Source organism: Anopheles funestus, chromosome 3RL, assembly GCF_943734845.2.
Source record: "Anopheles funestus chromosome 3RL, idAnoFuneDA-416_04, whole genome shotgun sequence".
Lineage (NCBI taxonomy): Eukaryota > Metazoa > Arthropoda > Insecta > Diptera > Culicidae > Anopheles > Anopheles funestus.
In genome coordinates, this window is record NC_064599.1 from 42,825,055 (window position 1) to 42,852,320 (window position 27,266).

Below are 27,266 nucleotides of genomic sequence, written 5' to 3' on the forward strand. Positions count from 1 at the left end.
TAAAATAAAGAAAGAACATAATGGTTTATTTTTGAAACTTTTATAATTTTTTTAATTTATATGAAGTCTAGTGTTGGTTAGTACAATAAGTCTCATTTTTAGTACAATGTGATTAGAGAAACCAATAGCCATGGTTCGATGTTAAAAAAGTACCATTACGTATACGTATTACGTATATTTCAATTTCACGAATTTTCTTACATAATGAACCAAATCTTTCCTAATATTTGAATAATTGAAATCCGTGTGTTCAACTTTAAAACTCTTTTTCTAATTATTCTTCGAGAAACCGAAAGTGTACTTGACGTAAAATCAACCAATGCTGCATTTCCGATTATTAATTAGCAATCGGAAAATACCAATACATCGATGAACTAATTTTCTTAATTGCCTTTCTGCAAACTTCTCATTAATAACGTTCAATCGTCGTTGCGAAAGAGGGAGCACAAAAACATTATCGATCTTCATCATTCAATAAAATTATCTATATACGAAACCACCACCATCCTGCATTAAGGTAGGTTTAATAATGAATGAATTTTTTATCTACGATTTTGCCAATAGCTTGGTGGATTCGACAAATTTTTTCCCATTCATTTAACTTAAACGACCATTGATTATCGGCACTTTAGCAATGATGATATAGATTTTTCCTGCACTTGCTCATCAGTAATTTTCCCTCAAAGAACAGTGCCAGTCCAAATAGGCAGTAATTATTTCCTTTCCGTATGGTGCACAGTATGCGGTAGGGCCAACCGGATGAACATGTTTTACATTTTGCAGATGCAAATTATCGACGGTGACCATAGCAATCGTGTACGCTTGTGTACGCTTTATCCGGTAGCACTTGGGTGAATCAGCGAGATTCATGATTTGACGCCGCTGGTTTGGCATGCTTGACTCATGCCAAATCTTCCTAGTAGCTGCGTAAAATTCCATTATTAGATATTATGTCAAATAAACTTTTTAATAGGTTCTGAATTAAGGTATGAAAAAATCAATTACAGTCTCGTCCCTACCACAATTGCATTTCATATTGTATAATTTTAAATAAAATGCAGCCAAATATTCTCGGGTATATCGACTAAGGTGCTCTTTCATATTTCGAAGAAGGTTAATCAATGTGAATTGAATGCTAATTCAAGTTTCTAGTCATATGCAAAATGGCCTAGCCGTTCTATACGAATAAGGAACAAGGAATATGAAATTACGAGCGTTTATTTATTTATTCGTTTATTTTATTTTATTTTCATTTATTTATGTACGGCCTGGTTTAATCATTTATTTTTTTATTAACAAAATATTGCAATCGCACATCAAGCAATTTAGGTATATTATACTTCCCATTACAGCTCACAATAGGAGGTATTATGACATAGGAGGTATTGAAGTGAAGTATACAAAAATACAATTAAATTTGTTGAGTCCAAGAAAACAAAGATCAAATTTGCATCTCACATAGCATTCCACCGCGCTCTGTGTTACCATGTCGTAAATAGATGACAGTTCCATTACCTTAGCGCAAAACTTATTATCTCACTTTGCCTCACAATGAATATTTAAACGTTTTGTGCTATATTTTTAGCAACAATGGTAAAATAAAAAAAACACAATTCTGATCGACATTCGTCATGAAACTGACAAACGGCTGTCGTTTGCATTCCTTCCCCTCAGCAATATTTCTTCTTCATGAGAGTATTTGCGAGAATGTAAAAAAAAGTACCTGTCGATTAGCGTCAACTGTTATCGCTTCTTGCATGGCCGTTTGCCTCGCCCATATCGGAATGTGAGCACAATACTTTTCTTCACCGCACCACACGGCTGCAACAAACAGATGCACGCACGCCAAAAAGGTAAACGGTTGCATATAAAAGTCGTATGAATAATGGATTACGGGCGTATTAGTTACACGATCGCATAAACGGTGGAAAGCTGCCCTGGGACGCTATTTACAAAAACCGTTCCTGGGCCAGTTTCTGAGTGGCGCCCGTACCGTACCGCGTATAGCGTGGGTAAAGCGATAAATATTATAACCGTGCGCGTGCTTTTCTTCTGCAACGCAACGAAGAGAAAGTTTGTCCGGACGCTGCGAAGGAAGCGCGCTGCGTTGTTGTTTTCCTTCACTGCCTATAACGATAGCAGGGTTTTGTGTGTGCTTTTTCTTCCTATTGTAATCTTCGTCCGGAAAAGAATAAAAAAGTGATTCGGAAGCGTTGAAAGTATCCAGTATCGCTGGCGCACATACACACACGCGCGCATATTTATATACGTCTATCAGCAATGTCGTGGAAAGCGCGTAATGTGGAAAGGATTTTCCCTTTCCAGAGGTGTTTGTGGATTGGCAGCCTGTTGCTGCTGGGAACCGTCCGTGGGCCGACACTGGCTGAAGGGGTAATAATTTTCCCATCCCATCAAGTTCGCTTTTTCAATCGGTGCAAAAAAGAAAAATCACACAATCTCTAGGCACCATTTAACGGCCTCTTCTCCGCTCGAGGGCGGCTGCAAGAGCACGATACTTTGCATCGTCTGTTCATAATCACAGCACAAACAAATAGCTCCCAGGGAGAAGAATTTCAAGTTCAAATCACATTTTCAGAGTGGAAATTTGTGTGTGTGTGTGTGTGTGTGTTCTTTTAACCTTTTATTACTCCATTGCCCCACTAGAAAGCAACGGTGGAGCAGATGATGAAATCGGGTGAAATGATACGGTCCGTTTGCTTGGGAAAGACGAAAGTTTCCGAAGAGCTGGCGAACGGATTGCGCGAGTCGAAGTTCGCGGACGTTAAGGAGCTTAAGTGTTACGTGAACTGCGTGATGGAAATGATGCAAACGGTTGGTGAATCGCTAACTACGCTTCGTTCGCACCCCTTTTCACTGATGCATCGTTTTTAACCGTTCTTGCAGATGAAGAAAGGAAAGCTTAACTATGACGCATCGGTGAAACAGATCGACACAATCATGCCGGACGAACTGGCGGGACCGATGCGGGCGGCGCTCGACATCTGCCGAAATGTGGCCGACGGTATCAAGAACAACTGCGATGCAGCATACGCCATGCTTCAGTGCCTTTCGAAAAACAATCCTAAATTTATTTTCCCCTAGTATTGTGCTGGCTGGGTTGGTTTTTAGTGGATGGTGTAAAGTTTATTTAAGTTGCAATTGTTAACAGCTTGGCGTCCTGTACATATGTTGGTGTCCTTATTGTTTTTAAATAAATAGTTTACAAGCAGAAATTTATGAGCATTTTTTGAAAAACAAACTACTGATTTACAAAAAATATTATAAGTACTGTTAATTACCTTTATGTTGCATATGACAACAATCTATCTTGACTGAATTAATTTGTGGGATACCTTTAGATGCTTTTCCAAAGATCAAAGGCGAAGGCGATAAAAACATAAATAATTAATGAGCGGCCCGGTTATTAATAACTTCCATTGAAAGCAATCCATCGCAAATGAAAGGAAAACTAGCAGAACATTATTCGAATGGAATAATAAAAGTTTTATAAAAAAAAAAATGGAACATACAAATATCAAAGAACAATGAGAAAACCGCAACAATGACCACTGCTAGGACCATTGGGACTGCTTGTAAGAAGACTTTAATTCACTCAAATAATCTATCTTTGCTGGCTTTTCACAAAGGACGAGAAGGCGTTACGTTTTCTCCGCATTTGCAAAAATAACCCGATGAAAATATCTGTTACATTAAGAGAGTTTATTTCAGTAAACCAAATCAATTTGTAGTGCTGGTAATGTTTTTTTTTTATTCATGAAGGCCGTTCTTCATTTTCACGCCGTATTGCATATTTTCTTATATTTTAATACAATAGATTTTTATTCTACCGATTTTATATGTTTGTCCTTGATTTTAGATTAAAAAAAAGAAAAATCCAGGGGACCGGTAGTGTATGTGATAAATGGCGTCGGTCCACACGACAGGACCGGGTTTCAAATCTCATCCGTACGGTCCGGCCGTAGTAAGGACTTACTATCATGTTACGTGCTAAAATAAGCCTCAATACGGCCTGGCCGTTCTAACCAAGAAAAAAAAAGAAGAAAAATCCTGAAACTTCTGGTAAAAACAGAAACGGTTCTTCCAAACTTAGTTAGTAATACAAAAATATATACCTAATTTTAACCGAGAATGTAAAAAAAAATTAACAAACTTTCAATTTTTTTTTCGTTATGAAGGTTCTTTCTATTAATTGACTTTTTAACTAGGAACCCTAATAAAGTTAATAAAATAATTATTTACTCAATTGCGGTAGTATGAAAAACCGCATAACACGTTGAAGTTGGACGAGTTACAATATTTTCCGACATAATCACAATTGCACATAATATCACCACACGCGCACAAACATCGTGTATGTTTGATTACAATTTTCGTGCTATGTTGTGATTTGTTTTTTAACATTTCAAATGAAATGAATTTTTCACCACTTTGTAAGCACACCAAAGCATTCGTTTGGCAAATACCGTTCAAAAGTAAACGCGATTAAAGATGGTGCCTTTCCCGTGACTTTTTTCCCTTCAGTATGCTTTATAATTTTCTTCTCGTGTCAGAGAAAAGTTTGGTTCATTTTTGCTTCGCGGCATGCTACAAAGTTTCTACCAATTCTTCATCTCCCCATAGTACTTCATCTCCCGATAGGAAAAAGTAACAACAACGAGCAAAAAACCTGCAAACAACCAAGTATGTGCGAGTGTTTCTTCGGGTTTTCCCGCTTTCGCATTCATGTGATGATGCTTATTTGAAGGGAAACAACTTTCAAAAGTCATCAAAAGCTGCTCGCACTTCCGGGGTACCCGGGTGGTATGTCTTAATATTTTGCACTGCACACACAGCACAGAATATGCTTGCTGTGCCAGAACTAAAGATAAAGTATTACTACAGCTCCGCGCCAGTTAGCTGGTATTACCGTGGGCGGTTGCTTTTATTTTTTCCTTGTAGCATTAGCAACATTCCAGGCAGTTTTCCGGGAAATGTTTATGTATTTATATTATTAAGTAGGTTAATTAAGGTTTGCATGACAGCTACAAAAATTAGTTTATAGATTCATTTTCAGGGTTGACGAAGCCAATTTTGTACTGCTGAACGTAAGAAATATTTTATTAAACAAATTAAATAATTCGTACAACTTGCATGAGAAGTTAGCCATCCCTTCATTGACAGTTAACGAATTATTTTCGATTTCCGCTCGAACATTGCTAATGCTAGAAATCGATCATCAACCATTAAGCTGCATCGCCCTACGAGTTCTTAACGCTGACAGATGACGGATAATTAATTCATTCAACCCCGCGAAACTAAGCGTTTTCCGCTGCTACGCCACGAAGAGCTACAATTTGGCTGATTGCTTCACGAAACATTATCATTAAAGTCGTCATCGTACGGTTGGCGGGCACCAGATTCGTTCGGCGGGGGAAATGCAAATTGCTTCGTCACTTTTCCACTGAACGACGATCAAAGTGTGAGTCGTTGCAAAGGAAAGAGCGGGAGAGCGTGCGCGCGCGCGCGAAGCGCTTTTGTTGGCCGGAAGCAGGAAATGAATTTGGCACTGGAAAGTTTTGCCACCGGGAGCTTACCGATTTTAATCCCGGCCGCATTTGTTGTCAGGCGCTTTTTGGCAGAAAAGTTTTTTTTTTTGACGGTGCTTTACACTTACGGGATCACGATCTTGAAAATCAGCTGAGAAAATGCTTTGAGGAACGTTCGTTGGGTGAAGATGGCACGATTTAGCAAAGAATTATTAAAGTTTGCACGAGGCTTCTGTGAAGGTTTTAATAAAAGCTTAGCTGTTGAGTAATTTATTTGGTAAACCTTTTATATACAATGTACAAGATAACGTTCGGAGATTTATTTACAAACGCTTAAAGTTTTGCTACTTTTTCTTTGCCATGTGAAACTGGTTCATGCGTCATCATTAGTGTATAAATTGCAGTTAAAAAATTTTACCATCCGTCCATCATTTTGAAGTTGATTCTGGTTTTTCTTGTTGGTTCTTTCGATTTGTGCTTTCAAAATAAATAACGAGCCAGCAGAAAACCGAAAATATAAAGCAGTTAAAAAACCTGATCACGGATTTGTTCGTCAGCATTTTATTTTTGCTTTACCTACCCCCGGATAGATAACAACAGGGAGACAGCACAGAAATCCTACGCTGGTTATTGTTTGGCACGTGGGGAACACTTTAGTGTTTTAATTGCTTTCGCTGACGTCGTTAATCGCAAAGATTTTTTTACGTTAAAATAAGCTGTAGATAAAGTGAAGGGAAACAACAAAAAACACTGTTGAAGTACATCATTTGGTTCAATATCTTCATCTCCTTTGGTTTCATTCTTTCATTTGGTCTACCCTTCGATTCGTAGGTTCCCTAGTACGGGTTCGCTCGATAGAATATAAATTGACCTATTGGATACATAAATAATGCTTCCCTAGGTAATATCTTCTTCCTTCTGGTCCATTTGAAGTGGAAACCGGTAGAGAGAAAAAAGTAACGGAAAAGAAAATGTTTTCCTCGTGCAGTCTACCCCACGAGTGGATCTTCTTCGCAGCTTCAGACGGTTTCGCAGCATCCGGGGGCGAGAAATCAATGAATAATTTCTATCTCATGACACTCGCCGAAAGGATTGGAGATGGAAAGGAATAGAGAAAAGGGAGCAAAACAAAAAAGTTTCCCCTTCATGCGCCTTCTTAGGACATATGCCTTCCAGATTACACCGTCTGCACGATTCGCGGTGAGCAGTGTAGAATGAGTTATCGAGGTACTTTTAGTCAATTTCTAACCGCCCGATTTGACTAATGGTTGTTCCGGTTGTTGTAATGGTGAGTTAGCATCAACCGTGCCATTGGATGCAATAAATATCAACACCCGGATTCCGTTTGATGCCTGGTGCTGTGGCTGGTGTGCAGGTTATTTGTCATAATGGTATTCTGAGCAAATGGAAAAATCCCGACCAAACACGTATGATGCATGTGTGACCAGAGAATTGTAGCGGAAAGTTTATGCTGCAAGACAAATCGCTGTCTATTTATTATGGTTTGTAAATATCAGACCAGACGGAATATTTTCTTGGCAACGAGAAAAACATAATAAGCGAAGTGATTTTACAAGCGCGCAATGGATTGTTTTCCATCCATGAGTTTCACTCTTTATATTTCAATTTTACGGTTTGAGCTGATTGAAATATACTGAATTTAATTTTAATTAAGTTCTGAATTTTCCTTTTACAAAAAAATCTATGCCTATTTAAAGAAGATACAGTTTAATTGTCATTTCTAAATGCTGTCACAAAGTACCGGGAATTGTTGAATAAAAATCGAATCTCAATTGTCTTTTATTTTTTTATTCACTAAAATGATGACACAACCGCCATGCATTGCTATGCATTTTTTGAAGTTTTCTTGAATTAGAATGACTTTTTGCTATTATCTGTTTTCCTTGGTAATTTTTCCGATGGGGAAAATATCGAATACAGAATTTCTGTTAAACTTTGTGTTTTGAACAAAATATGTACGAAATCGTTGAAAATGCTACAAAAAGCTTATGGCGAGGGTGTTTTGCCTTAAACTCGAGTCTTAGAGTGATTTAAAGCATTCACAGAGGATCCAGGCGTCGTCGAAGATAATATACTTTTTTATTCGATTATCGTAGAATTGTATGCTTATGCAACGTTCGAGAGAGAAAGTGCATAAGAAACGGCCTGATTTGTGGAAGAACCTCTGATAGATCTAGCTTCATGACAACGCCTCAAAAGACCCATATTGTGAACTCTTTTTTGGCTAAACATTGCACAAATGTCATCGAGCCATCACCGTTTTCACCGAACTTAGTGCTCTGTTTTTTTCTGTTCTCAAAAATGGAATCAGCACGCTGCGGACGGCTCTTCGAATCAATTGAGGTGACCAAGAAGAATTCGCTGAAGAAACTAAAGGCGAACTCTTCAAACGTCTACAAACAAGGTGACAAAATAAACTTTAAAAATAGAACAATGGGATGAATTTATTTAAACCAAATGACGATACATTTGTAACAAAATGTAAATTTTATTTCGGGTCTGGCTGTATTACATTCATAAATTATATTGCTGTTATGAGAAAAATAAGTCTACATACGGCCTTGCCATTCCTAAAGCAAAACAAAACAACAAATTGATTTCTTGTTTTCCCATCGTATCTATCTTACCCATCGTAAAATCAATATAAAAAATTTCCCTGACTACATGTTAAAAATAAGCCTAGTAAGTCTATGGCCGGTATGACTTTAGTGGACGTTAAATCATGCAGAGAGAAAAAGGGAGAAAGAGATTATTAACGACTGATCGATTCGATTGATATAATAAAAATTGGTTATGAAGCTAAACATCCAACCAACGTTCCTTAATAATATGTAATGACAATATAAATCAAAACACAATTTCTGATTGCTGCCACAGCTAGTACCAAACTGATCATAATGATGCGTATGTAATGAAATATGGAAACTTAAAAAAAAGTCATACAACTTTGAACATAAACAATTTTTAACAAATATGATGGTTGATTAGCCCACCATATTAATTAATTAAACTGCTACCTATACATCCCTTCAAGATGAAACCAACTGATAATATTCTAACTCTCGTTCTGAAAATACTTGAAAAGTGAACTTTTACATCTAATTTGTCTTTCGTCAAAAACAGCGCAGTGAAAAGTTTAGTGTTTTGATCGAAACCTACGATAAAATGGTGACTGTAGTCGTTCTGATGATTGAATGATACAATTTGTCTACGCTATATGGGAAAACTTTAGCGGAGAGTAAAGCTCCGAGCCGAGAAACTTCCTGCTAACGACACATCAGCAAATGAGAATATGTCATATGGGTGGAAAGTTCTCATTCCGCTACAACTATCTTTTCGGGATAAAAGGCAATATTCTTCCAACTTCAGCCAAACGATATCGACGAAACTCGGTCGCTTCGCTTCCGAATCGCGCATGGCATACGTTGGCATAAATCTCTAGCAAACATCGGAACTGCTACCGAAAGCGAAAAAAGGGTGACCATTGCACACAGTGCGGCAGCTCATCAGAAACCATTTGGTATGATGTGTCAGGTGCCGTTGCTATCAGATCACCGGTGTGCTTACCGTTCCGTGCAGGGTAATCTGTCATGGGAAATTATGACAAATACATATAGCACGATGATCGCCGGTGAAACGAAACGCTTCTGAATGTTAATGCCAGCGTAATGTGGCACAGTGGTTTTCGTCTATGCTCACGATGTCGTGGCTTTTGGAGTAGGAGAAAAGCCACCATCCCTTTTAGGTCGGGTCTTGGCATGTGTGAGATTTCAACACTCGATTAGAATTTGTTTGAGAACCGCTAGCTGCAAATCCGCCGCTAAAGGTTCTGGTAAAATGACAAGAATTTTCCTTTCCCATAACTACCGGCTTAGCGCCAGCAGAACATGACATCATCGGGGATGTAAAGTTGGATTCTGTGTTATGCACAAGGCACGTTGCTTGTGTCATTTCCTCACCGCAAAACCTGCCATCATGGTCGTCGTCCCATCGGCATACGTGTTGGGTTTATTGTCAACCATACGGTTACTTGTTGACTTCATGCGTAGAGGCCTGCGAACAACGATGGAACCGTGTCGTTGTGTCGTATTTCTGAACACACTATGGAATGTTTCATGATGTTTTATACGAATTATTTTCTGAATATGATGGAATGTTCTATTACTATTTATGTGAATAGTTCTTTTTTAACTGTTTATTGTTTCGGAAGCTGGTTCTAGGTTAGATTTGTAGTGTAGCTTCGTTAAAAAACAATAAAGTGGAGCTTCATCGTGTGATCATCATGGTCAACACCATAGTCTATTGAACTCAAACTATAAATTTATCTAAGACAGTGAAGCACTGAGAGTTAGAAGATTTGCTAAGCGAAGTATTTAAATGAAACTCTAAATTCGACAGGTTTTAAAGACTTCTGTATTACAACAAATTAGGCAATGACCATTTATTGTACGCTGACGATGCGAAACTGTTGCGTGTGGTTCACTGTTCTGCTGATCACGCCATTCTCAAGGATTCGCTCAAGCTTTATCCCTCTACCCCGCGAAAAGCAGCGTTATAACGTTCAGTCGATTAAAAATCCTGTTAACTTTCGCTTACGAAATCGATTGGCCACTATCTGGCTAAACATTGGCCACGCTGATTCTTCTATGCTACTCTCGGCCGAGAGTATCAACCTACCCGTGCTCTACGGGTGCGATCTTTACTAATGGTGGAAAATCGACGTACTGTGTTTGGAGTTTGGATCCTCCGACCCGTTCCTGATTATGGCCGTAATTTTAACGATGTCGGCAATGCGTTGAAGCATGACAAATGCGGCATTTATTGACGTGCTACCTCAGATTGTTAATATATATGTTCTAAACTCATCATGATCTGTCTCCACGCTGTCGAGTGCTATCTACAGACATGAGACTTCTCCTCGATTTAATGTTTGCGAACAATTAACCTATAGCCAGAATCCTGCATTATTGATTATACTTTATTCAAGCGTTATACTATTCAAGCTTTATACATATATCTATGTACTAGTTGATAGGCCTGGTTACACGGCTACGCAACAGATCTACGTAATGCCGAGGTATATTCTATGGAATTTTCGTCACTTGTAGTAGAAGATCTTTTTTCTATCATGCAGAAAATTTACTGATGTAATTACGTCTTACCGTTGCGTTGCGATATCATTGCGACTTGTTATCGTTATGGATTCGTCTGGGTAATAATAATATCCTAATATCCGATTTGAGAATTATTCGTTCGTTTTGAGGATTTCAAAGTTGGTGAAGGCCAATGTCAGTCCAGCCATCGTGATTTTTAATTGCTTCTTTTCAACCATCTAAAATGTCCAATTTACTATCTTGGCTCCGTCAGATTTTCTTTACAATAGTTCTGCTTCAATCGCCAAAATAGGGCAAATATGGCGGCCCGGTGGTGTATGTGATAAACGGAGCCAGTCCACACGGCAGAACCGGGTTCAAATCGCATCCGGGTCGTCGACCCGTAGCAAGGACTGACTATTCGGCAACGCGGTAAAATAAGTCTAATAAGCCAGAAATGGCCGACGTGAACTATATGGTCGTTAAAAGCCAAGAAGAAGAAGAAGACATATATTTAAGTATCCGACAATTTAGAGACATGAACTTCAAACTGTTTTCTTTAATGTAAAATCTGTTTTCGTAGGAGTCGTTCGACGATAAAGGTGTAATGAAGATGTTCAATTCTTTGGCCTTGATATATTTAGAGACTTAAAATGGGCATTGAATATCTTTGTACAATTGTTTGCATCACTTAAAACAATCGTAGCATCTGACAAGTAAGTTCGTAAGTACTCTCTATTTTCTCTCTTATTGGCGACTGCTCTATGTCACTTTATAGAATACCAAAGCACATCCAACGTGGAGTTCTGGTTTAATTTAATTTTAATTGCCATAATACAACATGCCGGACGACATTTATGCTGTTGCGACACTGTGCGAGACGCGTGAAAGTGGAATCTCAGGGAATTCTTCAGAATGTACTATGCGCTTTGTACTTCAAATCAAGACGTTGTGTCCTTGATTTGGTGTCTTATTTCAATTTTCAGTCGAAGCTGAAAGGATACTAGATAACTAGAATAAAAAAATGTCATTGTAATTGTAATGTTTCGGCAGCATCGTCAGGTTATGAAAAATATATGTATTCTTTTCTTGAAGACGCTTTAAAAATATTCATTCCGGAATGTATGTTGCCCTAATATAATCTAATTGAAAACGAGCCGTGTCAGTTGTCTTTTTAACTGACCTCAGGAGTTGGCTGACTTTCATGATATGGAGGTACTAATATGTTCATTTATTCCGTATTTAACCGTCAATCCGGTAAGGTTCCGGGTAAATTCATATTGAAGCTGCTTTGCCATTCTCTGCAGTAATACTTGTTGCCAAGTTTATCATTTTATATTGGATATATTTTTGGCTTTATATTCAGCAAGTAAAACTTCTCTAATTTCCGCCTAAAAAGTATTGTCTAATTAGCCTTCTCGGTTTTTTCAAGAACACAGACGAAATTTTTCATCAACACCTTAAACAAAGTTCGTTTTCCTGCGTGATACAATCGTCAGTAAAATTTTGGTTTGAATACTTTCTTCGCTTTCGAATAGCTCTAATGTGGCCATAACAATTTTGATAATGCCTTTCCCTGTTCGCATCACAAGAAAAAGAACAAGCTGCAAAAAGTCTTGGCAAAAGTTTTGCCGAAACGATGATTGCCATAAATATGCCAGCACCGAAGCGCAATAATGTTGTAGTAGCCGTGAGAAGTTTCATTTCCCGTTTGGTGTTTTTTTTGTATTTCTTTTTTACACATTCCATCCCGGCACACAGGTAAACATGGCCTGACAGGAATAGAAGCAAACAGTATAAGAAAATAAACAGAAAATATCCATTTTCCATTGCTTTTAAATCCCACCTGCTGGCATGTTCGGTTGGTAGGTTTTGTTCTTCACTTCACTTGGTATCAGGCCGTAGTTCGGCCTCGGCGACGCTCCTGCCAGTCAGCATGCTCTTAGGTGCAAGTTTGAGCCGGTGGTTGACTTTTATTGCTTTTATCTTTGCTGTTCGACGCAAGAGGACAAAAAATAGAGAAAAAACCCAACAGGCAGCAGGGGAATATTCGGACCGAACGAATGACATTGCCGCCATCGGTGTACTTATCCTTCGCGTCAAGTTTTATTACTTCTTGTGGCGCTTCAACAACCGGGAGGAAGATTTCCAACAAGTGGTTGGCATTTATTAGAATGCTACTAGATCAATTTTGTTAGGAAATGGACTGTCTGTTTCCAGAGGGCAGTAAATTGTGGCAAGCTTTTGAGCAAGCTTTTTTTTGTTTTCGGAGTGTGGTTGTATTAATAAGGATTATCAAATGACTTCTGGAGGATTGTTTATATTAAATTTATAAAATCAAGTTACATTATGTTGAAATGACAACAATACACGTCATATCGAGCATTAGTTCGCTCATAAAAAATAGGAGAATAGAGTTTTGCCACCTTGTAAACAAAAAATAAAAACGAAAATTTTATCTCCTGCTCTTTCTAAAGCAGTTCATTTTGAGGAATTTCATCATGCAGAAACATGTTTTACCTTCCTCAACATGTTTAAAACATTCCCGCAACAGCCAGTATGGTCCCTATAAGTTTAACAGCAACGTGGAAGCAGGAATAATGGACATGAAATTAATACTGGTTTACTCTATTATAACTTGTAAATCTTGTTGTTCCTAAGGATAATAATGTGACCTTCTTCCTGTTTTGGTCGTCTGTGATAGGCGACTGAAACATCCCTCAAGGCTCAGTCGGTATAACCACTACCCAAACAAACCATTCCGAAGCGTATGGTTTGAAGGTAAAATGAAGTGAAAAAAACTAAATTCCATCAGCCTAGGGGAGGGAGGAAACGTACCTAAGCAAGGAAATGGTTTTATGACTGCGAAATTGCTGAACAATGTTGACACTGTATTGCACCGGCAAAAAGCAACTGCTCTACGGAAAGTAGAGCGTCGAGTCTTCCGGATGTCCTCAGGATGCTTGACCTAGCCCTGGCCATGGTAAAAGAAAGTGTCCGCCGGAAGCAGAAAGCAACGGTTCACTCCAAGCCGGTTCGGTAAAAGCTTCTTAGCTTTTGGTACAACAATTGAATAAATCTCCCGGCGGGAGTTATAATGTGATGCTCTCGAGTGTATTGAGGTCAGGCGTTGGTTTGCAAAAGCTCCACCAAGGAGAAGATTATTCACACCCTTTTTGGTGACTGGAAATGGAAAACTCGACATTCGAATAACAAGGATATAAATTGGTAAGCTCTGTTGAAATGAAGGTGTTTAGACGAAAGGTATTTGAAGAGAAACGTAGAACGGAATGGAAAGTAGCTTTGTCTGATGCATGTAGTGAAAAAGTTTTTGTAATCAAAACATCAAGACGGACTGCTATATTAATATTCATACTAGACCATTTTGCCTCACAATGGTGAACTTTAATAAAATCAATTCCAAACCGCTGATCACAAGCATATTATTATTCAAGACTAACATGAATCAATGCCATGGATCAAAAATTTTATAATCTTGTAATGAGAGGCGGAAGATATTTAATTAAAGGGTAAATATGTAAGGATGGAAAAGAATAATTTTATTTCTGGAAGAAAAAATTAAAGAATCCGTCGATAAGAAGACAGAATATATCAATACACCAATGTTAAGCATAAGCTCTTACTACTACGAATGGATTAGGAATACGAATAGTATGCTCAATATACTATATGTTTGGAACAATGAAAACAATAGAAAAATCAATATGATAAGGCCACTATCACCCGCACTATCTCTTCGTCCACATAACTTCGAGGAAGGTCTCCGCGGAAAAAAGGCGGTTGCGTCAATCATTGCTTCAGAAATTGAAAGAAATATATTCCATAATAAAATTGATATCTTAAGGAGATACAAACTCTGTATCCCTTCTTCGTAGCAAGGAATAACTATACTACTAAAAAAATGTTTAAGCTTTAAATTACCGGTAAGACCTAGCAGGTGGTTAAGTCAATAAAAAGATCGTGTTTGGTTGACCATTAATCGTTTAATCATAAGTTTAATTCGTGAATAAATATACATTTTTGTATTTAACCTCAGTTAACGTATTCATGTGCAAAATACCCCAACTAGTTCCATTTTCAAGACAATAATACATATTGTGATAGAAGATATATGTAAAGCTGCTAGTGTAAGATACAGCGTTAGCTGAATATAAGTGATGCGGCAAATATATTGTTACATGTTTCCAGACAGATTAGGATTTTGGAGGATTCTCGGGATGTTAGATATAAAAGTCTCGTGTGTACATTGAGGAAAACTGAAAGTTCCTACAGCTTTTATAAATGAGATAAATGGATTTTCACCATTTTACTAATACACAAACTCCTCCGAGTGCAATCCGTCAGATTTGTACCGTCAAACCTTTGAAAGGTCCTTCAAATTGACGATGGAAGCCGCAGTTATCCCGAGTCAGCATCCACATACCCATCATCATCAGCATCAATATTATTATCATCTTTTCGGAAGCAACCGAACCCGTAGTGCATTTGGGATCAGGATTCATTCCCATCATTCCCATTTCGAAGGTAAATTGACATAACCTTTTTGGGGGTTATTATTTTTTTTTGAAGCCGATTTTGGAGTCTTGCCGGCATCTGTACGTCTGTCATGGGTTGTGTGAGTAGTGTCCTATACTTCTGGTTTTCCTCACTCTATGATTGTTGGAAAATCCTGTGTATGGCTGTTCCCTGCGAAGCGTTCAAAGCGTCTAGGAATGAAAACTAATACAACGTAAGAAGCTGAATGCATGACTGAGTCTCTTTAGTGGCCATCTTTTCATCTTCTGCACGGTTGATCATGAGTTTTATGTTTACATGTTTTACTGTGCTTTTTCTTTTTACACTACCTAAGGACGGAAGTTTTCTTTTTTTAAAAAAAACGAGAAGGTAAAGCGAGAACTATACCAAAAATATGTTGTCGTTTTGGATAACGGTGAAGCGAACGGTTGAGCGACGAGTGGACGAAAAGGACGCACGTAAAGAAAATAAACCTGGATCAATTACACAAATTTAGATGATGTTGAACCATCGACATGACGGTGGTCGTGACAGTAAATACATAAATGAGGAATTTGGTGTTTGGTTTTCATTTCCCCGGTCGTTAGTGTATTGAAGGTAATGAAATGAGCAATGGTGAGTGACTTTGATGAAAGAGCTATGAACCGGATCGAGTTGTTTTAGGATGTGAAGTTTAGAAACGGTTCCGTGCTAGGTTTTGGTAGTTTTTTTTTGCAAAAATAAGAAATTATCAGCTTAAGCTAGTGGAAACTAAATTTGGTAAATGTTAAATGCCACTGACAACGCTTGCTAACCAATGTGCAAAATTATGTTAAACGAGATTAAACTCTTAAGCTTAATTATCGTTTCATTAACATTTCATCCACTCTAACGCTCTCTTTCTCTTTTCAAACAAAGCACCAACCCACGATTGTTGCGCGTTTCCCTTTCTTCACGATGTAATCGATATCCTGTAGGTGTACTTCAATTACTAAAGCTTTTGATAAATTGGATGTTTATCTTTGACGGTAGATCGTGGGAGCATAACCGAACTACAGTTGATCGAAGATTACCAGATCACCCGGGTGGAGTGATACAGGAACTGCCAACTCAGATTGACGGTGAATGGTAAAATTGCAAATTGAAAGCATAACAATTAATTTACCTGAGCAGCTGAGGTGGAATGTGCGTAGCATGAAGGAATTATTTTCCCTACCGTTAGTTAATTGATTGGTTCTTGTTTTCATCCTTACTGAGAAGAAGGTTGATTTTCAACAGTACAATTTGCAGAATTTCCAACGCACAATAGTGGGCTAGTCTTTTGAAGTGGATCAATCAAATGGATAATTGCAAAATTATTTATATCTAGGGTGAACTGTTTTAGAAACTTTTGACAAGTAAAAATAAAAATTAAATTTTGAGATCGATATGTTTCATGATTTGATTAACTAAATTTGAGTTCGAAGTTCGAAGTAAATTATAAGAAAATGTTGTTAAACATATTTTTTTGTGTACATTTCAAAGGGATGTTAATAGAGTTTAAAAACGTTTAACTTTAAATCAGTGCTTTAATGGAACTGTTTTCGATAATGTAAATTTTTATATTTAATATGATGTTTGAGACGTATGCATTTTTTTACAAATAAAATGGATTGTGTTTGCTAGTATAATATTTTTTTATTTTATTTTTTTTTGTTCAATCCATTTAGAGTGAAAATCAATTAAATGTGCCAAGAAATCAAATAACCAATCACGTGTTTAAAAGGCAGCCAATTTCAAATCTGTTTTTGCGGTTAGATTGATCTATTCTCGTAACTGTTGCACTGGTTTAAACGAATGTTGACCCGAAGCGAAAAACAAACAAACCTCCAAATCTATTACGCTGTCCTTCAATCTGAAAGCCACCGAAAATGTTATCGCAGCACAAAAAGAGAAAGAAGTGAGAGAAAGCGCACAAGTGTTTTTGGTGGAGTGGCGGTTTCACCCAGCATGACAGCACCTGCCAAAACCAATAGCATGGTAATGGGGATGGTAGTCCGCATCCCCACTGATGAACGGAACTAATACACTTTGATTTTACCGGTTCGTTAGTAATTGTTTAGTTAAAAGTTTTCCCATTTTCTGAGGGATTTCTAGGGCGGTGGCGATTGTTGCTATTGTGCCGATTGTTGTACCGTAAAGGTGTGCCCACCGTACCCGTCTTGGGATGTCTGGAGTGGTGGTAGTACGCCACCGGCTAGCGTAGGTTGTGGGGAAGGGAACATTTTGTCGGTCGGGCCATAAGTTTTAATTGACTTTACCTGAGTGCGTTGGCCGTTACCGTTTTACTGTTTCGCGCGTCCCGGTTAGTTTGAAACTCGTGGCTACGTTGCGCCAAGCTCAACAGACAGCTACTAAAGGTGGTCATCCGTATTTCCATGGTGGAATATGACAGCATGGTGGAGGAATGGCCAACGACGGCACAAGAAAGTAGAGAACCAATATTTTGCATTAAAAATGAGGAGAAAGTTACTGTCGCTAGGATGAGTACTAGCTAGTACCTTTCTCTCTAATGCGCTTTTGCAACACACTGCACCGTTTCGTTGGCGGAGTTCCAATGTCGACAGAGTTTCTTCACAAAGTTTGTGTATGTGTGTGTGTGTGTGTGTGTGTATGTTAAAGTGTGTCCTAGGGAAAGCATACAAAGGCACGAAAGTTGCCCGAAGTTTCTCAATGCATACTACTTTGTTACTAACCGGGAAACTGAGCTGACTAATTTGAGCTTCAATGTTGCTATATGATAATATGGCATTATTATTGAGTTAAAAATTATTCACTTTAATATTAACAAATCTAATACTCTGTATGATGTGAAAGATGTCAGTGTTTATTAGATACAGGCACTGCTTTGCTCTAGTAGTTGTTTTAGTAAACTTTTTATATTTTCCATATAAATCTACTGTTGCAGCGTTCTCCAAACCGAGGGAAAAACAATTGTTTAGTTGAAAAGTCAGTGTATTTTGTCCTAGACTTGTACAAACTTTTTACAAGTATGTTCTCCTCGCATTAGTCTCTAAATCACTACTCCTTCACGTGCGGAACTTTCTCCCGCCTCGTTCCTAGTTATGTGCTAAATTTTTCTCCTTATTTGGTCATATGGTATCGCGCGCCCTGATTCGTTTTAGTCCCTGCCGCCCGAGCACTGTCCGTTGACCCTTTAACCCTATCTTCGGTTCGCGATGTTTTCCGAATATCGATTAAGCAAGATCGATCATCGGTTGATCGATCTTTCGCTTCTGTCATGTCGCTTTGACATGTTGATGTCGTGTCAACATCTACTTTTACAGTGGTACCTCATATAACAAGTTTTATATTTAAAATTATTCGTGTTTCAAAGCAAATTTCTCTTTTTCATTTATGAGGTCATCATAAATGGCTGAAGGCTCATATCTCAAATTGCCGGTTGTAGTACCACTTAACTTTATATTAAGTTCTTCATTTTTTTTAATTCAGCATACATTTTGTTATTCATCATACTGCTTCGTGTATACGTGCCTTTCAGTACTTTGAATGGGAAATGAAATAATATAAAATGTATTGTATTTGATTTCATTAACTCGATTCGATAAATCATCGAAATTTGTTGAAGTATTTTGTTTTCTTTGTTCTGTAGAAGTTGATTGAACTTTGCTTCAAGTCCATTGAACAAATATTGTCACGCACTAAGACGCTAGGTATCTTATATTACAAATGAGTAATAATAAAAAACAACAAAATTAAAGATAAACAAAATTGAAAACCTCATAAGGAATTCTCGTTCATTGAAAGCTGATATGCTAAAAAGTCTGTATTATTTTGTTTTAATATATAAGAATGACAAGAAAAATACTTGGAAAACATTCTATAATAACAAAAAAGAAAGACACAATAATGCAATATTCGATTTAAAAATATGCATTGTAATATATTTCTGACAAATACACGAATGATAAGCAATATATAAATAACACGCTACACAATGTTTTATATGGTAATCTTTTACTACAATTTTGCAAACTAGACCTTATCGTAAAGGAGTAAAAAAAAACAAAACCTGCTACTTCAGCATGTCAGAAATGCGCTTTCTTCTACTGTAACTGACAGCGAGTAAATGTAACACAAATACACCACCGATTCCAATTGCTCGTGAGGAGCTTGCATCGACACCTGAACACAACCCTATGTCACCATGTCGATACTTTATTTTTCGCCCAAAATTGGTTTCTGGTGAAGTTTTCCAATTTCAAGCCACACTATTGATTGCTAATAAAAAATGGAACAGGAATCAGCCAAAGAGCAGCATTCCGATTAAACTTTGGCAGGGAAGCAGGGTTTGGCCGGCTTGCAAGCGTGTGCGCTTCATGTTGGTTAAGAAAAGGACTGTCTGTGAAGGATACGGCATGCCCTTGGGATATTTCCATTTCATTTGCAGTCTGGAAGAGTGTTCTTGCAATGGGTTGTTGAAACGATGAAACGAATATGGAAGCGAAAAAGACCGGCGTTAAGCTTCCTTCTTTTCTTGCAGAAACACGAACGATTTGAAACGTTGTCGACGATGAGGATGATGATGATGATGATGATGATGATGATGATGGTTACCCTGCGGTTTGACTTGTGAGCTTTCATGCATAAGTGCGATCGAAAGGTAAGTTCTACACATCGCAGTGCGCAACGCCTTCCTGGAGAGAGATGAGGATTTCCGCTTTCCGTTCTTTAAACTTTGGCAAATTTTATTGAGTTGCCATCTTCCTATCGGTATCGATCGGATCACGCTTACGTGTGTGAGCGCGAAAAAGCTGTATTTTTAGAAACCTCCGAAACGAACGATTTTTTCCCCGTACATGTTCTACCTATTCGGGAGCAATGTTTATATTTTATTGTTTTTAGTGCCATCAGCACAGGGAAGAAAGAAAGCAAACTCCTTTTTCCAGCAGAAGGAAGCTTTAAGGAAACGGTTCAAAGATGGCAATTTAATTAGCTACAGAGAAATGCGATCAGGCACGCAAGCATCACAATTATGATGCTGTCTTGGACAAGTAGCGTCAAACGTCGCCAAGAAGTGAAACAAGAAACGACACATGAACGCACACAAACCTGTAGATTGGGGACGAGTTTTTCGCGTTTCGGTAGAAACCTGTTTGTCTTCTGAATCGGAGAGGGCTGCGAGTGTGCAGGGTTTATATTTCTTCCAAGAAGTTTCTGAGTCTGACGAATGGACTCCACGGTACACGGTCTTAAGGAGTGCGCACATAACACCATCCCCATACATAAACAAATGCCCGGAAGGGCTCGGTAGAATGGGGCAAGGTAAGGTGATGAATGGTAAATTGTTAATCTTCCACGTTTGGCTTTTACCAGGGATGTTTGTTCCGTTTCGACTGCGTCCCACCGCCAAACCACTGACAGTGTGGCATAAATCAGGCCTTCTTGCCTGGCCCAGCATACATGGTGAACGTGTTTACGTGCACAAAATAAGAAAGAAAAAACACACACACCACCACTACCATGTTGAACGATATGCTGACTTGCTTTCGGCACAACCTGTGGCGTGTTAGTTGCGAGAAGGATGCCCGGAATGACGGAATGGATGTCAGGTAAGGCACCAGCTGACTGGTACGAACATGTCGTGATGAAATCAACACAAAAATAGAGTTGTTTTTAGAAGCACGTTTACGTCTTTCTTTACTCACTCTGTATACGTTCGTTGGTTCCCCTTTTTTCGTGCTAGAAGAAACAAAAAAAATATACCAGAAAAAGCCTTCGGACAGAGACGCGCCGTGGGCAACGCTTTCCTCAAAAGTGCTCACAACTTGCTTTCGTTATTTAGTTAGCTGTTCTTTGTTACTTCTTGCTACCAAAACGATTTTGGGGTTCCTTTTTTTGTTTAACGAAGACCCAATCAACGACCGGTAAACATGATGCTTTTTGCAAAGGCAGAGTTCTCTCAGTTTCACCAGCAACTTTTACATAAAGTTAGCCGGCACGCGTGTCATGATTGTTGATGTATGCAGCCATGTTATCACTCGATTTCGCTTACATTTAGAAACGCATTTGAACGGTATACCTTTATCCAAACAAAGCGACGACAAAAACGAGCCTCCAAATGCACACACATATTCCGTACGTATTACCCGTCTCTTGGGGGGCACCTTCACCATCCGTGAATGAAGTCGTTGCGCACAACAAAGAGTGAACTGATGAGGGTGGAAGTTTGTCTCTGTCCGACTGCACCACCCAGTGAGTAATAAATCTGTCACGAAGTTTGCCTGGTAGCTTCAGAACTTGGGACAACGCGCCTGCAATGTGTACTGTTTGTCACGCCAACCGGTGTGTATACGACGGGTTTGGTTTGTTGTGACACCCGAAATTGAATTTTCTTGTGTGGCGTGTACTAGGTATCTAGAGTAATAGGACAGGGTAACCGCTACCTTCGGTTTGGTTAGATATTATAATATTTATTGCTTCATTAAGCGTAATGCGAGGACGTGTATGTGGATAATATATGATAGTTTTGCGTTTTGACACAATGACTTTATGACTAGTTCAAAAATAGCGTCAAGACATCTGATCATCCAACTTCTTTTGTGACAAAATAGGGTCGTTTAGATAACTTAGTGAAGAACATAGAAGAAGTTGACTTGCATAATATACTCTGAGCGTTGATGGAGTAAGGGACATTTGAGACCAGGACTGCTTTAATAGTTAATAGTTAATAATCAACGCTTATAATGTACTTTAGAAAATATTTGAATAGCTTAAAATATACGGTCAGGCCGTTTGATGGAGGCGCATGGTGCCTGGTATAAATATGCTTTACTGGTAGTACCCGAGATACACGGTACCTCCTATACGCGGTTTCGCAGATACGCATATTTTAAAATTAGCAATAACATGTTAGATTTTTTGAGTATAAATATTAGTTAAGGTAAACATTTTGGTAAAATGTGGAAACATATAAAAACGTTAGTTTTTAATGTCCTTCGTAAAATACAAATCAGCATTCAATTTCTTCATACGAAGCGTATGCAACTTGGTCAACTCTATTCGACTTACTATAAATTCCATAAATAACTAGCTATAAATTATAAGCTATAATTTAGTTGAATTTCATAGAATAAAAGTCACATCTTAACGAAACAGCGAAGTATATATACTCGAAACTGTTTCTCAGTCAGCTCATGAGTCATATGCCCAAAGGTACGAGATTTTAAACAATAAAAAGCGTGTTTTTTTTTAAATTTCAACAATCATTTTGATATTTTTTTTAGTGTTTTACAATGTATACTCGAGAAATAGTCGTACTAGTGAAACAAATAACATTTATTTAATTACCATATGTCATAAATTCTCTTCCAAGACCCATTCAACTTTGATCATCTCAATCGTTTAACAACATAGGTTAATAGTTAAAATGGACACTTACCTTGCCATCCGTTTTCCGGTAGCCTTCGTGAATTTTCCATATTAGTTCCGGGCCGGCGCAGGCAACCAGTTTCCCAACTTCAAAGTACTGCGTGATCGGATTGTTGTCGTAGGGATTTTGAGGCGGCGCACTAGTGGTGGCACTTTTGAACTTGGAAAACATGGTCGCGGCCGGCATAACATTTAATTGAAATAGCGGAATGTTGACTGCTTGCTTGGACACCGCTGGCGACAACCGTCGAACGTTGTATGAGAAACCGAGCCGACGAGCTGGTTTCTCCGCCCTGTGAGCCTATATCCGAATAGCTTTTTCTTTTCGGTAGGGATCAATGCTGACTCTCGCGTTAAACCACGACCGAGCCGGAAATTGGAGCTAGCAAAACGTGGGCACTGTATGTACAACAGATTGTGATGTTTTGTTTTAATTTCGGCAGTCTCGTGCCAGGTCAGGTGTATCGGACGCTTTCCGGGCTCTGAAGGGATCCGTGTGGCTAGAGTATGTAAAAGTTCCACCACCTCAGTCAACCGACTAACCCAACGGATCGGATCCTATTTTGCATTTCCCGCCGGACGTATGTGTGGAGTCGCCAAAGCTCACTGCTTCCTGGTTCCAGGTTCGTACATTCAGCAACCGGCCGAGGGTATGATTAATGTCGGGCCTGAATCATCATTCCACCTCAAGGCTCATTATCCCTTTTTGGTCGAATCGAGTCGGCGTAAATGCGCTGTCGGGCTTTTGATTTGGAAAGGTAAAACAATATATAAAAATGGAAACGGCACTGACGGATGAAGGGGTACGCGATACTTTCGGTTCGTGCGTTTCACCGGACCTTCGTATTAAATTAGAACTGGATCGTAAGCTCTGTGCTGTGGCACTTCTCGAAATGGAAGTTTTCGCTTTAAATAGCACGAAACGGAGATTCCCTTTTCCCTGTACTGCATACGTTGGGAAAAATGACAGAGCGTAATGTTAAGCACTAATGCCGAACGTGTTGACCTTCCGCTGATGAGAAGTGATGAAGAATCTGGTGGGAAAAAGTACAAGCAAAGAAACCGGATGAAAAAGTTATCAAATGAAATTTAATTGCAATGCAAACGAATAAACAAGCAGGGCAAATGGATTTAGAAGTATTTGTAATTAGTCCCGTGAAATGCAAATACCAAGTTGAAACATTTCCTTTCGCTGTTCAAGTTCAATGTGCTTGCGGAATTGTTTAAAGTTCTTTATTCTATGTTAGACAATTGATGTACAAAAAAAATCTTGATCGAAAAATATAAGCACACATATTTTGTTTTAATTATGTTTTGCTTCTTAAGAACGGCCAGGCTAACTGACGACATTCCATCACATGGTTTATCGCATACAGCAGTGGACCGCCCCATATTTATTTTATTTTAAATATTTAAAAGTAGTTAATATCAACATAAACTATTTACAAATGAAATAGAATTTCCCAAAATTGCTTAAATTGTTGTGAAAAGTAAACTTGAAAATGGACTGCAATCAATTGATTGCTGCATTAAAAAGAATTAAAGTCATTTGAATTAAATCTTTGGGATGCTACGGTTTATTAATAGTAACCTCACAAAAATGTGATTACAGTAAATCAGATTTAAAACTGTATTACTGAGCACCAAACAAAAAAAATACATGGGACTGTACTATGTATCGTATCTAAGCGTGAAGAAAAGCAATGAGGAAATACCATTCTGTACATCTATTTTGGCCATAATTTTATTTATTTTGTATTTCGGGCACTTCTGCAGTTATTTGGACTAGACCTCGAAACTGTGATGTGCACGTCGCATTCTTTTGAGTTTTTGGCATCTTAAGCTCTTAAAATGTTTGTTTTAAATGAAAATCTTAAAAAGAGTTTTCTGTTCACGTTTCGTGTGGCAAACGCTGCCTAGCTTTGACATTGACCAAAATCAAACGATTGCTAAATTTAATTATATTCATGCTTAATTTCCAAAGTAAATTAAAGGTGAGTTAAGATTAATTTGATCGGATTTGTTTTACTGAGACGTTTCTGAAAAAAGGCATTCCAACTGCCATAAATGAGAACTGTGTTGGGTGATGAGATGGAAGATTACATGATTTAACTCTCCTCTGTACAGAAAATAATGGCGGTCCACGGCTGGAGTCTCAAAAAATCAATTTTTTGACTTTTTTCTCCGCATGCCACCTAGCGTAAAGCCCTGTGGGATGCTGGTAGCTAGGGGAGTAGTTCTATTCGAATACTTTGGAAGTACCCTTAAATCCTTGGCACTCTGTGATCTCTAGATATCGTGCCTTTGATGTAAACGACGTCTAGACTTAGGTCTAATTATTTCCTATCAGGCGCACACCTCCAGCGCATAGAGCAGGTCGACTCTTAAGTACAGACCCGCGTGGTGTACGCTGCTCCAAGTTTCCCCTTGCTAGACATAGTTTAAAGTACAGAGAGATTCCCTTTTCCTACGATTCGTGATTTGCTGTGTGGCTTAAATATACCCTATCTGAGAGTAATTTTCGGATCGGATCTGTCTCACCCTATTCTACCTTTTTTCTTTCCTATGCTTGTCTCGAGAGTACGATGAAGAAAGTGGAGACATACAGATATAAAACCGTTTGAACAACAGAAAAGGATCGTTTGAAATTAGCGGAAGGACCCCGTACAGGTAGAAAGTGAGTTATGCATTTGGATACTGGACAAGGTACTCTTCCACGGTTGCAAGAGGAAAATGTATTCTTACTAATGTGCATTATATCCTAGAATAAAGTAATCAAAAGTTATACAAACAATTTATCGGAATTTACCTACACAATCTATTATGCGTTTTCTACGCTGTAAATTATTGCTGTAAGTCACCCAGTGTAAAATAAATTATTGGTAGTGTAGCTATTTATGACTACTAAATAAGAAATACCTTCCTGGCCAAAAACACTCTTCTGAAAGCAAACATCACAGACATCTTTAAACCGTTTTACTGGTCCATCGTGTCATCGTCCGGTTTGACAAACGATATTAATATTTCGTTATTAAAAAGTCCCCAACTCGGACGCCATTCTCTTTTTTGCCCAAAAATCGCTACGATAACCTGCCATTAGTCGGGTGCCGGATTAGCCACGGTATCAATAAACTGATTAAACAAATCCTTCTTCATTAGCGTCACCGTGGTGCGCTTGGGACAACGCACACAACAAACCGTCTCTTACCTGTGGCAAGCAACAAGTTCACCCTGGCTTGCCACCAATAATTGACAGCTTCGAAACGAGGGGTAGACTAGGAAAACTGAACAGGAATACTAAAAAACATGAAAAAATCAACTACAGGTATAACGATGTGGAGGAAATATTCGTTTAAAAAAAGGCATTCTACCTGCTCGAGCTTACGAAGAGGTTCGGTGGTGTTTTGCGCATCCAGCAAACGCACCACACAACCTGGCTAGGAATGGATTTTTCCTTGCTCCAGGGGTTGTTGAGTTTGGTCGTTGTTGATTTGTTTTTTTTTCTCTTTACGCTACGGGTTCGAATTTCCCCGTTCTCTTATCGATATTTTTCACCATCTCAATCGAGTAAAAATTGATTTCCTCTTCACCGTGAGAAGCTTTAGATACACTTTGCTCCACTTCCTGGACTGGAAGGATGTTCAGTAAAAGGATTTTTTCCGATTTCAACAACCCTGGCACTGCTGGTTATGGATAAGAGCCTTGCCAATTCTCGTTTCTCTGCGCCCAGGGGTACGGATGAGAAACAACAGATTAAAGCCGTTTATTAAAATTTTATGAATCTATTTCGGAGAGCCTTTTACTATGGCGTGGTAGGGAATTCATGGTTCCTCTTTTTATTGTTGCATTTTTTAAATCGTTACCAAAGTCAATCCTTAGCAACGACTTCTTTATCAAAGCGAAATCCCGGCGAAAGCGACTGAAATGAGTATCTTTTTAGTAGACTTTACGTGGGAAAAATCATAACAGTGTTGACTGAAATCCGCTCCCGGCATCAGATGGTCTGCGGGGAATGGATTGTAACGTTTTTATCACACTTTTCCTAAGAGAGTATCTTGTGTTCGTTTTTTTTTGCAGTGTTCTTTCTTTAGTTCGCCGATTGGTTTGAGATTTTTCGATTCTATTTTTACAGGGCTACTCAACATTTTGCACATTGATGCACGAGTGACTTTAGTAAGACTTTATTTTATTTTCTTAAAACTTACATTTTATTAGTGTCAATTTTTTATTTCATTTGAAAAGTGTACAACTTTAAAATAAAAAAAAAACATTAAAAAAATAATTTTTATCCGTAAATATAAACTTGTTTAAAATACTCTTCGATTTAAATTGGAAAAATGTTTTTTTTTAAATACTGGAATAAATCAAACGTTGTAAAAAAACGGCGCAAGGAAGGGCTTAAAAACTGCGTACATCTTTACAAAAGCCCCTGCCTACTTACAACGTGACAGGAATCAACGATTCAGTCGAACAAGTTGAATCTATTGTAGAGGCTTTATCCTTTGTTTTGTAGCTTCTCAATGCTTTTTATGTTTGCAAAGCATATTTGCCTACGATGAGAGCCACAAAGCTTGCAAGCAAATACCCCGAAAAAGGAAACGTCGTGAGTGACGCGTGTTTTTTTTCTTTGGTTGTTGTATGTTTTTCTTACTCGTGTTTG

The 27,266-nt window shown here is 38.3% G+C and overlaps 2 protein-coding genes across 2 annotated transcripts in view; one reads left to right on the top strand and one right to left on the bottom strand.

Moving 5' to 3' along the window:
• Positions 1-27,266, bottom strand: part of LOC125770857 (SCY1-like protein 2) — a 100,699-nt gene that overhangs the window by 62,671 nt on the left and 10,762 nt on the right. Inside the window, exon 3 of the mRNA XM_049440893.1 lies at positions 22,617-23,640. Coding sequence (XP_049296850.1) covers positions 22,617-22,793 — 177 coding nt within the window. The 5' untranslated portion in view covers positions 22,794-23,640. The remainder of the gene's footprint in view (positions 1-22,616; positions 23,641-27,266) is intronic.
• Positions 1,894-3,233, top strand: LOC125770860 (general odorant-binding protein 72-like). The gene is made up of 3 exons (XM_049440895.1): positions 1,894-2,391; positions 2,665-2,832; positions 2,905-3,233. Exons 1-3 carry the CDS (start codon positions 2,281-2,283, stop codon positions 3,100-3,102), a joined length of 477 nt encoding a protein of 158 aa, XP_049296852.1. The 5' UTR covers positions 1,894-2,280; the 3' UTR covers positions 3,103-3,233.

What these genes read in the sequence shown, in the direction of transcription:
- LOC125770860 (XM_049440895.1), top strand. Translation starts at nt 2,281, where the DNA reads ATGTCGTGGAAAGCGCGTAATGTGGAAAGGATTTTCCCTTTCCAGAGG. An exon ending in GGCCGACACTGGCTGAAGGG is followed by an intron (nt 2,392 to 2,664) that starts GTAATAATTTTC and finishes TTGCCCCACTAG; the next exon opens with AAAGCAACGGTGGAGCAGAT. An exon ending in TGATGGAAATGATGCAAACG is followed by an intron (nt 2,833 to 2,904) that starts GTTGGTGAATCG and finishes CCGTTCTTGCAG; the next exon opens with ATGAAGAAAGGAAAGCTTAA.